This window comes from Pundamilia nyererei, unplaced genomic scaffold (assembly GCF_000239375.1).
Source record: "Pundamilia nyererei isolate P.nyererei 1_Seehausen unplaced genomic scaffold, PunNye1.0 scaffold00418, whole genome shotgun sequence".
NCBI classification, from domain to species: domain Eukaryota; kingdom Metazoa; phylum Chordata; class Actinopteri; order Cichliformes; family Cichlidae; genus Pundamilia; species Pundamilia nyererei.
The window spans coordinates 1-11,957 of NW_005187819.1; the positions used below are offsets into that span (position 1 = coordinate 1).

An 11,957-nucleotide genomic window follows, 5' to 3' on the forward strand; every position below is an offset into this window, starting at 1 on the left:
CACGTAGCACATCATTATATACCAGCTAGCCCAACTTCAGTAACCCTACAAACGTCACTGCTGTTTAGTTTTCTGTCTTCATTTATGTTGGAAGTGATAGCAGAGCTGTACGTTTGAATTTTTTCAGAAATCTCTCAGTCAGAACATGCAATATCATGCTTAGGTGGAAACTCGCGAGCTAACTTCCTGCTAACTAAACTAAAGCAGCAACGCTGATCATTTTATTAAAGGTGAAAGAATTTAGACAGTTTGTAACTCTCATTGGCGCCACAGTGTTCGTTTGACTTTGGGACCTGAAGCTGACGGAGTTTTGGACCCAGATTACTCCGCGAGGCTCCTGACTACGGTAATCGTAATGCTCAGACAATCCATCAAGCGGTGCAGCTTCGTAGCTTAGCAAAGTCATACTACAACATTTTTTGATAGATTTTTGAGCGCCGTGTACCACATAAAATCGGTCAGTAAGCCTAACCAGAATTCATACATGAGGCGCACCAATTATAAGGTGCACTGTCGATCTTTGAGAAAATTAAAGGATTTTAGGTGCGCCTTATAGTGCAGAAAACATGGTATATGAAGTCCAACACAAAGGCTATTTACAAAAAAGGAGTGAGCAGGTGCAGTCCCAAAGGAAGGATATTTTTGATATTCAGAAAACATTTAAATGAAAGGTAAAATTAGAAATCATCTAATCAAAGTTCAAGCTGACTAAATTATGAGCACGGACATCATAATAAAATGATATATTTAATATTTTTACAACAAAGGTTTTAATATTTTGACATGTTTATGCCCCGCCAATACCAGACTTTCCCATTCCAACTCCTAAAGTGCACTAGAAACAAGGAAATTTGGTAGATAACTGCCATCAGAAATTTAAGACATAGACTTGACCAAACAAATGAACTTAGATCAAAGGTATGAGCACAGGTTGATTCACAGCACAGTACCATTTAATGCAACTCAGTTACAAAGCAACAAACTAACTGAATGATAAAATTTTAATTCCAGTGGCACAGTTACTAATAAACAAAAAGTCTATCAGGTGTTTCTATCACTCAAGAGAAGTTAAGGTTTCATAATGGCACAAATCACAATTTATTATTATTAAAGATTGGCAGGCTGAGAAGTACTACATTGGCTTGGCAGCAGAAAATGCATGCATGAGCACATTCACCAGAAAAAAAGACAAATGTTGGGGAAGAAAAATCACCTAACAAATTCTATTCCCAGTTCTTTTCCTAACAATTCAGTTTCTCATTTTCCTATTTGACTGAGCTTCATCGTCTCCATTTTGACCGCTCCTGTAAATAAGGACTGTGCTTTCCATACTTGTGGATGAATGTTGGCTTGTGGAGTCCTAAATCCTCCTGGTCTCTTTAGGTATCTGTAATGTCTCTGAGCTCTATGACCTTAGCTGTATGCACCTTGGGTTGAAATACTTTGCTTCTGTACCCCTGTGGGTGGTATAAAAGATACTCTTCCCTGTTGATTTCATTTTCATCCTCATCGTTGTCGTTATTATCAGAACTGTTGTCAATAATCACCAACTCAGCTTGAATGTCTTCCTCCTCCTCAGCATTCTCGTAGCCCATGAAGATCATTGATATGGGTTCTAGCTCCCCTGGCAGAGTGCTGACAAGGTTCAGAGAGACATTATTTTCTGCACAAGAGGGTAAATCTTTGTTAGAGTCACCTGAGGTGCCTAGCAAGGGATCAGGATCAAATTTATGGTGGACGAGTGAAGAACTAGATCTATCTAATATTCTGTAGACTGGCTCTTTGGGTCCAGGCATTCCTTCAGGCCTGAATTTAACTGAAACAAGAGCTGCTGTGTTTGGACTGCTTGTATCTGTTGTGCTGTTGGCGAATGCTCTTGGACACTTGGTGCTAAAGTGTGACTGTGGTATTAGAAAGGTCTCACACTTGGCCTGCTCTCGAGAGTGCAGTTTGGCCCCTTCTCCAACTCTTCGTACTTTTAAAGTCGAGTCTTGACAGATCGATAGAGGAGTTTTGTTTGGGGGATTTTGTTCCTGCAGGCCTTGGCTGCAGTGGTTTTTCTCATTTAGGATTAGAGATCCAGTTTTGAATGAGTTTACATTCCGTAAGGGGCTGGGTTTTGAGTTTTTTGTTAGTGATTTAGTTGATTTCCTTGGTGTTGATGGCCTATTCGTCCCTATATAGGGCACAGAATAGACAGGTAGATGGTACTGCACCTCAGTAGGTACATTCCTATCAGCGGCCTGATGCAGAAGCTCTTCTACCTCGGTAGGGGTCATCTCTCCAACTGTTTCACTATGGATTTTAGTTGTCCCTGGGTGCAGTGCATACACAGACTTACGTCCATCATCATATACCTTTATCCCATTCTTTTGGATGGTTTCTGGGATGATGGTTGAAGCTGACACCACATGACTTTTGCCTGTTTTCTTATCATTTTCCACACTGATCTTCATAGCAAATGTAGCTGGAATGAAAGACATAGATGAACTCTTAGGACATGTACTGGACAATAAATATTGTTCAAATAAAGTTTATATTGCTGAATTTTCTTCTAATGCTAGATTTGGAAGAGTTTTCTTTGTATTTAATGACAGAAAAACTCCCTCAGCACCTCATGAAAGCTCCTGCAGTCGTCATAGTGGCTAAGACGAACAGGTACATGGCTCAATACATGAGCCCAGAAAGGAACTAGCAGAAACCAGCAGGAGAAAAACACCAGCTGCTAGTAGACAGAGCAGGTACTCGAGATTGCAAGATCAGACTGAACAACCTGTGCAACATCTCCATCGACTACAAGAAAACCTGTGACTCAATGCCTGGGATGCTTAGAACTGTACAAGATGAACAAGTGCCTAAGAGCCATCATCAAGAGCTCAGTGGGAATGTGGTGAACAACACTACAGGCCAATATGTCTGTGTAGGTTCTCAGTCATTAAGGCCACAGTAGGCTAAGGAGCTTGGAAACAAAGCCAGTGGACTTTTGTGAAATTTTGTGATTTTCACCTCTCATCCAAAAGACTTGTTTACTTCTAAAACCAAATGGTGGAAAGTCAAGGTCAAGGTCAAGGTAACTTTATTTATACCCAAAGGCAAGGTAAATTTGCTTTACAGAAAAATGACAGCATTTGGCATCCCTTTAAAAACATACATACCTAGTAAATATATTTACTAGGTAATATAGAGTTAGAGTTATTAACACCAGGGGTTTCACGGGAAACCATGTGACATGCTAAGGTCAACTGATGGGTTGAGGCACCTGGGAAGGGATCTGAGGACTGCATGGTCTATATTACTTCTCTCTCAAATCATCTGTCTTCTTCATCCAAAGTGTAAACATTGGCATCCTCAAATGAGTGACCTGTCCCAGGTATTCAAACACTAGTGGGGGTTGACCCTGAAGAGGGTCACTGACCCACTATCAATCATGTGCGTCATCACAAGAGCCAGGGTATGAAAAAAGGCATGAGTTATTAACACCAGGGGTTTCACGGGAAACCATGTGACATGCTAAGGTCAACTGATGGGTTGAGGCACCTGGGAAGGGATCTGAGGACTGCATGGTCTATATTACTTCTCTCTCAAATCATCTGTCTTCTTCATCCAAAGTGTAAACATTGGCATCCTCAAATGAGTGACCTGTATCCTTACAGTACAGCTATCTCTTGTCCTGTTGAGGTGGCTCTTCTATGTTGTGCAATTTGTTTATGGACTGGCTGTTTAGTTTCTCCAATGCAGAAGTTTTAAGCACTTCTCCCTGCACCCCACAGCACACTATGCTGCTTAGCTTGTTTGTTTGTGAGTTTTGTCCTTGGGATTACCTGTCATGGTTCTGGTCTTTCTGGTTGGGCTCTTTCTGTGTTTAGAGTTGGGTTTTGAGAAATGGTTTATGTTCCTAAGTTCTATTGATATACTTTGGTTTCTTTTTGTATTTTATGCTTAGTCTTTTGTTCGTGGGTCATCATCATGGTTTGCCTTTATTGCCTTTACAGATGATTCTGTCTCCGAGCGTTTGGATTTGGGTCCTACACATCACACTCAGTCTGTAATTCCACAGACCTCGACAGACCTAGTTTCCATCTAAGGGTGTGCCCGTGTTGGAAGTGCATTGGGATGTTGATGTTGTGCTTGGAGTTTCTCTGACAGACCTGCTACATAAGGGATGGCAGTGTCGTTCCATTTGTCATTCTGTTTCTCCCCAGTTGGTTTCTGACCTTCTTTCCTGTGCGTCTTGAAGACCCAGTTGGAATAACCACATGTGATAACACTTTTCTTTATGTGTGTGTTCCCTAATGCTGTCCACAAACGTACACTGAATCAGATAAAATCATATTGTCCTTTGATTTGGTTTCACTCTTCAATTGTATCCCTACAACTAAGGCATCAGAAATGCTCAGGAAACAAGTACAGTAACAAAAGCTTTTACGTACAATATAGATTTTTTGCTGGGGGAATGCATTTGATACGTGCTGCTTCAGTCTATCTTACTACAACCATTGAAATGCAAACTGTGCATGCATGTATTAACTTGGTGATATCAAAAATGTATAAATATTGTAATTGATTCTAATCTGCTGCTGAGTCTATGTTACACTGTTGAAACTGAAGCTACTAGAACACAGGACACACACCAAGAATTCCTGTGGAATCACGCATGTTAATTTCACTTTGATCTGTGACAAAGTCACAAACCTTCTTTATCAGGTTGTGGGACAATAAACAGTTGCAGTGCTCTAAAGTACAGCCATCACCTTAGAAATACAAACTGATAATTTTCTGGAATTACAATATTTATTTTATGCTCTATCACTAAAATACTAAATTAAGATTTGCGTCAGCATTAATTGCCTGTGCTTTTTACAACAGATTTATAGACTTTTAATCACCACGTCATAAAATAGGTAGCAGTCATAGGGATCATTTTCTGTGGAAAAATAATGATATAATCTGGGAAATGGAATAAGGGAAGCATCCCCCTGGTATGTTGCCTGAGCTTTGTGGTAGGTCCCAGGCCTCTGGAAGAAGCCCCAGGAAGTATCTTCAACAAACTCAATAACATATTCAACAACAGTTTAACCATGAAGTCTAAGTTGAGTAACACTATGTAAGCAAGTCCAAGAGTCTCAACTCTGAGTAAGCTCACGCTCAGTTAAGCATGTGCGTGACAAAAGAATGAAAACCATTGAAAACCAGTTTTTATACTTTCTGTGGTCACGAATTACCCAACATTTTACTGAAAAATACAGGACAGCATGTTTTATCAGGAAAGGCAAAAAAAAAAGTCTACGATTTCATTGATTTTAAATATTTCAGCACAGTTTTCATTTTAAATAAAGAATACAGATCATTTTGGGAAAGAATAAGCTGGATCCAAAGTGGATACACATCCAGTCTGAATCTGCAATCCTTATGTCTTTTGGATTTGTCCTGCAGTGCAAAAGGACTGAGAGCAGACACGAGTCAGGGTAATCAAACTCAGTGTTGCTGTATTGAGACTTTAGATGGTTCTCGCTCTGACTTTCAGACACTGTGCCTTTTAAAATGTTTTTTTACAACATGTAGTCCTGAACTAATTCTCAATTTGTAAACAAATGTAACATAAAATATTGAGAACTCGGACAGGATGCAGCTAAAAGTCCACTTTAAAACACATTTTTTGAGTCTTAAACTCATTTCAACCTCATCGTCGCTCAAATATTCACATCATCGTTACCCAACTGTAACAGACCTTTTTTCATTAGTTTGGCTAATTACAAGATAACAAATGACTAATTATTGATCAGTGTTATGTGTCTAAAGTTTTATATAGATAAGTTGTGTAATGTACCCGAAAGGTTGGTTCTGTTCATCTGGACGCAGCGTTATCAGTGGGAGAAACATTTCATCAGTCATCCACGTGACTTCTTCAGTCTCTGACTGCAGCAACAGGACCGCTCTCAGCACCGACCAAGTGTGTTTGAACTGTGTCTTCTTTCCACATATTTCACATACAAGGGTCAGTTCTACAGGCAGAATCATGGGTACCATGGGCTCCCAGTTTCACCCATCGTGGCCAATTTGTACACAGAAGAAGTGGAAAAGAGGGCTTTGCTATCCTGCCCTGGAACACCACCAAGCCATTGGTTCAGGTATGTGGATGACACCTGGGTGAAAATCAAATCTCAGGATGTACCACAATTCACAGATCACATTAACTCGGTGGACCGACACATCAAATTCACCAGGGAGGATATGAACAGTGGCAGGTTAGCCTTCTTAGACTGTGAGATTTCCATCAGTAATGGAGGACATCTAAAAGCTGACGTGTACCGTAAACCTGCACATACGGATCAGTATCTAAGGTTTGACTCTCATCATCCACTGGAGCACAAACTGGGCGTCATCAGGACACTACAACACAGAACGAACACCATCCCCACTGACACAGCAGCCAGGGAGGCAGAAGAACATCAGGAAGGCCCTGAGTAAATGTGGTTACCCCAGCTGGACTTTTGTCAGAACTGGAAAGGCTCCTAAAGAAACCTCCAGCTGATCCAGGAGAGAAGGACAACCAATGACTAAGCGAAAACCTGTAGTGATCCCGTACGTGTCAGGAGTATCGGAGCAGCTGAGACGCATTTTCTCTAAACACCACGTATCTGTGACCTTTAAAGCCCAAAACATGTTGCGGCAAAAACTGGTCCACCCCAAGGATCGGGTCCCCGACACAAACAGAGTAACATAGTGTACGCTGTTAAGTGCAGGAGGATTGGCAGGATTTATACATCGGGGAAACCAAACAACCAAAGAGGACGGCACAACACAGAAGAGCCACCTCGTCAGGCCAGGACTCTGCAGTCTATTTACACCTACAGGCCAGTGGACACTCTTTCAATGATGAGGATGTAACATCCTGGACAGGGAGGAATGCTGGTTTGAGGGCGGAGTCAAGGAGGCCATTTACGTGAAAAGGGAAAGACCATCTCTGAATGGAGGAGGGGCCTAAGGGTACATCTGTCACCATCTTACATGCTGTGATTGCAGCCATTCCCCAACTCTCTGTGAATGGGACTCATGGCCATTGATCAGTGGTTGTTGATCAATAGTCATGAGAATTTGCATAATCATGATGAAGGAACTGACCTCCCAGCCCATTGTTCCTTCAGTGGGCTGGTTTCAGTCATTATGTAAATGTCCTGTTTATAAGATTGAAACCTGCAGTCAGCTGAGACTGAAGACGTCACCTGGATGATGACGAAACATTTCTCCCAGTGAAAACGTCCAGATGAACAGAATCAACTTTTTGGAGATTTACCTGGATGACTGAGCATGCATCAAGACTGATGTAATGTACATTACATTTTTCCAGTGCAAGGAAACTGACAGCTGGCATCAGATGTATGATACGAACAGCATGTACCAGTCACATAACCACTGAAACATGGTAACATTGTTATAGACTAGCATCAATATTATAGGTTTCAATATTGTGGCTGATCAGTGTATTCTTAGCATCATGCTGAAGGATGATCATTGTAATCCATCTGCACCAATGTAATATTTTACAGCCTGTCAGAAGTATACCTTTCTTTGGTTCATGGCTACCGAGTTCACATACAGGATGGGTTTCTGCTGCTGCCAGTGGAATGAGTGATAGCATATCTGGTAGTGGTGAAGGGACATGATGGGTCACATCTAAGAAGAATATAAGACCAGTGAAATGAAAGCAAGCACAACATAAGCCAAGATTAGCTATATTTGGGCAAATATATACATATGTCACCATTTTTAAGATTTCATTATATTAGTAATATGACACATTATTCCAGTATGTGACAACAAAGACACTTATACAAGAAATTACAGATCAAAATGAAAACTGATATCCATCTTCTGAATGAATTCTCACAACTGATGCTCAGTTTTATCATGCCATAAATATTTTATTATGTTTCTAGTAATCTGAGCACACTCGGGATAACCAAGTATCCCATGATGCAAAAGCTGCTATTATGCTTTAATGAAGCTCTAATAAGTTTTGTAACCATTTACCAGGAGAAATTACTCACAGCACATCAAAGAGCTAAAAAAAGTGCACACCTGGTTGGGACTCTGCGTGTACCTCCTATATGTGGAGACAAAGTAGTTGAGGTTCAAAGTAGTGAAAGAAGCATGAAGTAAACATCACAGCAGTGCTACAGTTCAGCTTGTTTAGTAACGGCAGTCCACAGCTGTCACATTAGTAATTTCACTAGGTTAAATGAAGACAGAAAGCAAAGCAAATCAGGCATATTAGTCCTTGCACTGCATCCTCACAATGTGAGTAATCCATTTATCTGCCACCTAATTCACTCGAAGCAGTCGCTTGTGCAACAAAGCCCACCCACACAGTCTTCAGTGAGAACATCTTATTAGAAACAAGCAGAGCTTACAGATAGCATAGCAGTTAGCAGGAAGTCAGGAGAAAACATCATTCCTTTAAAAAGGTGCTAGAATCTGTTCACAACAATGAAAATTCAAATCATCATCATCCTCGGTAAAACTGGCGTGGATTGCATGAAACCACACCAGCAAAACACATTTAGCTACTCTGCACACTTAAAAAATGCAGTAATTGAGTACTTAGTGTTTTTAAAGGTGACCCCAATGGACAATGAACAAGCCTTAGTCTAAGACCTTAACTGATCTAACTGCAGATTAACACTACAGTACACATCTATAGTACACTATGCACAGTGCTTTGTGTGTATATCAGTTTATCATTTTAAAGTCTAACACTATAATTCTATTTGTGTGATCATTTTCTTCTTGTAGGCATATATTTCTGCTGGTAGTTGTGTGGCAATGAAAACTATACACTCAAGGCTGATGCTGTTGCCTTCATCATCAAAATATAGTTTTCTCAACTGATTGTAATGAAACAGCTAACACGTAACATTAACTAAAATATTACTAATTACCAACTTCATCCCTAGTTCGAGTCAAATGTGTTCAAGTCAAATGTGGTTGTAACATTATAAGATTAAGATACCCTGCTCCTCGTATGAAGATAATATGACATTAAGGCAACATGACATCACTAACAGCAGACCAAATAAAAGACTTAACGTGGCAGTGGGGTCAGGTGCAGAATTAAAAACTCTAGAACAGGGATCGGCAACCCTGGGCACACGTGCCACAGCTGGCACGCGAAGGGTTAACTGATGGCACGACCATAGCTGGACTGGCCATCTGGGCCGACTGTGATTTTTCGTTTCTATGGGCCGATGATTTTTTTTGTAATGGTATAAACAATGAGAGGTGGTGGATTGGCCAGATGTGTAAAAATAACTCTGGTGGTGGCTATGGCACAGCTTCCACTGAGGCCAGCAGGTGGATGAGGGAAGGGGAGGCAGGAGGAGGAGAGACCCGAGGCGGCCGCTGGTCCGAGTGTCAGGTGAACTGAACTTCAGGTAAGAAGTTATGACCTGCAGTCTATCTGGGTCAGATATAAACCGAGTTTAGGTGGAGTTTATTTTCGTTGTGTTGACTTTTTACAGTCAGTTACAATAGCTCGTACTGCGTGCTAGCTAGCATGATGGAGTTTCTATACAGCTGGGTGGGTGCTATGATGTTACTGATAGTGATCTTTATTTATAAGGTTAATTATTAGAGTTGCCAACCGTCCCATACAAACGGAATCGTCCCGCATTCAGAGAAAATATTACGCATTTCGTATTGAGCTGAGAAGGAACAGCTCAATACGACTTCAGCTAGAATAGAAAAAGACACAAAGCTGGAGTTACTCTGTGTCTTTGCTGCAGAGCTGCCTCTTCTTTTGTCATTCTCTGCCCCTCCCACTCCTGTTGCTACTTCAATCATGAAACTGATCAATGATCAGCTGATCGGCTGTTTGCTGGAGCCACAGCTGTAAAGCTGCTGGTCATGATGTCGGTTTGGTTATCTGGTGAGAGGGAAACATGAAGATGAAACCAGGAGATGTCCTTACTGAATCATCAGAGCTGTGATGGAGAAACAGGTTTACCTTTTAGGTGACATGAATGAGTTGAAGTTATGAACTGTTTCTGAGAGACAAATAACACCAGGATCCTTTTTTATGTAGCAGACAGCTGGTAACTGTGCAGGGGCGGATCTAGCAAAGTGTTGCCAGGGGTCCATGTAGGGCATTAACAGGGAGAGGGGGGCACAAAGAACCAGATAAAAACCAAAGTTTTTATCTGATTTAAAATGTATAGAAATCATACATATACCAACAAGACTGTACATCACTGTCACAACAGCGTTTGTTTTCATTCAAAGGCTTTATGGCTTTAATACCTGGTGGGCCAGTCTCTAGTCAAAATGCCCAGGCTGATTTTTTTGTCCCAGTCCAGCCCTGGGCACGACACGCAGTGAGTTAATCTGAGCAGGTGCATTAAAAAATGAATGGCTGGGACAGCGGTGCACATCGCAAATTAGCTCGCATAGACACATTAGTTGTGCCGCTTCTTAATGACGGTATCTTAGCTAACAACCCCAACTACCAGATTCAACTTGTAATTGGCTAAAAATAACTTAGCGTACCGGTGAGAGGGACGTTGCTAGGTGGCAGTTTTTTCAAGCTATGTTGAAATTTCCACATTCCAACACTTCAAAACGTTCAGCAGCTGTTCGCTCAGCGCAGCACCGTGGAAACACACGGATACATCTGTAGACTCGAGACAGAATTCACAATGGGTTTTCGGGACTTTCAGGCGTATGGACCAATGTTTTTTTTTCTGATCAAACCAGAAAGCTTTAATGAGCAGCTGGGTTTGTCTCGCATTAACTGGCTCAACAAAGAGGACATCGAAATGCAGCTGATAGAACTGAAAAGCTCGACTCTGTGGGGTCAAAGTTTGCAGAACTACGGACGCAGCTGGAATCCACAGCTGTGTGTGTTCATGGAGCTGCATGTTCACCTGCTGGACATCACTACCTGACAAGTTTAACTGTCTTCAGAACATTGCAGAGGCCTTATTGACAGTATTTGGCTCGACATGTCTGTCTGAGCAGATTTTCTCTCACACGAGTCCTCAGGTAGCCTCTGAATGCTGGACACTGGGAGACCTGTGTCTCTGAGTGGGAGACCAGAGATCATATTAACATGTGTGTCTCTGTATTAACATCATTGTACTTTACTTTGGCCTTTGACACCACGTGAGATGTTGGTTTTTATATTTATTTTTATTTTATTTTAGTTGTTTTTAGGTGACTCGATGCTGTTTTATCTTGTTTTGTTTTAACATAGGGCTGTTTTAATTTTAATTTAAATTTTATGTCTTATGTGATTTATTTATTTAATTTGCTATTTAACTTACTTTCTGTACAGCACTTTGTTCCTGTGCTGGGTATTTTAAAGTGCTTTATAAATAAAATTGGATTGGATTGGATTGTTGTGAGGAGACCATAAATAGCATTTGCATTTTCTGTATTTGCTGTTATGGATAAAAAGTCTTTGTTTTTTTTTGTTTCAAAATAGCTGATAACTATTCGCTGACAGCTGCCAACATCTGCCAACAAATATAATTCTATAAAGTGGTTCTATATAGTGTGTAACTGTTAATATAGAGCGTTATTAAATTTATTGCTATTTATTTATTGCAGAAGTCAATAAATTGCTACTGCAATTTATTGCTACTGCAATTTATTGACTTCTGAGGAAAATTTTAGATGCACTCATCATCAGAAAGGTTGCCGACCCCTGGCCTAGGCCATGTGCCCGAGGACTGCCACCAAAACTTCTTGGGGTACTGAATAGGGCCGCAAAAAGCCCGGCCACACAAAGGTGGAGGCTCAGCTGCTGGATCTGATGATTCTCGAGCAGTTTGTCAAGGGACTCCCGACAGGAACAGCGGAGTGGTCCTTTGCCATCACTTTGCCCTCTGACACCTTCCCTCAGTCCACGAGGGACGCATAGTGGACTGAGGGAGGGTGGCTGTAGCTCAGGTGGCAGAGCA

The 11,957-nt window shown here is 41.2% G+C and overlaps 1 protein-coding gene across 1 annotated transcript in view; it reads right to left on the reverse strand.

The window, feature by feature from the left end:
* Nucleotides 1-780: 780 nt before the first annotated feature.
* Nucleotides 781-11,957, reverse strand: part of LOC102212611 (palmdelphin-like) — a 13,441-nt gene continuing 2,264 nt past the window's right edge. The window contains exons 2-4 of the mRNA XM_005753286.1: nt 8,080-8,104; nt 7,564-7,674; nt 781-2,467 (exon numbers count right to left, since the gene is read on the reverse strand). Of these exons, the coding sequence (XP_005753343.1) occupies nt 1,380-2,467; nt 7,564-7,674; nt 8,080-8,104 (1,224 nt within the window). The 3' untranslated portion in view covers nt 781-1,379. The remainder of the gene's footprint in view (nt 2,468-7,563; nt 7,675-8,079; nt 8,105-11,957) is intronic.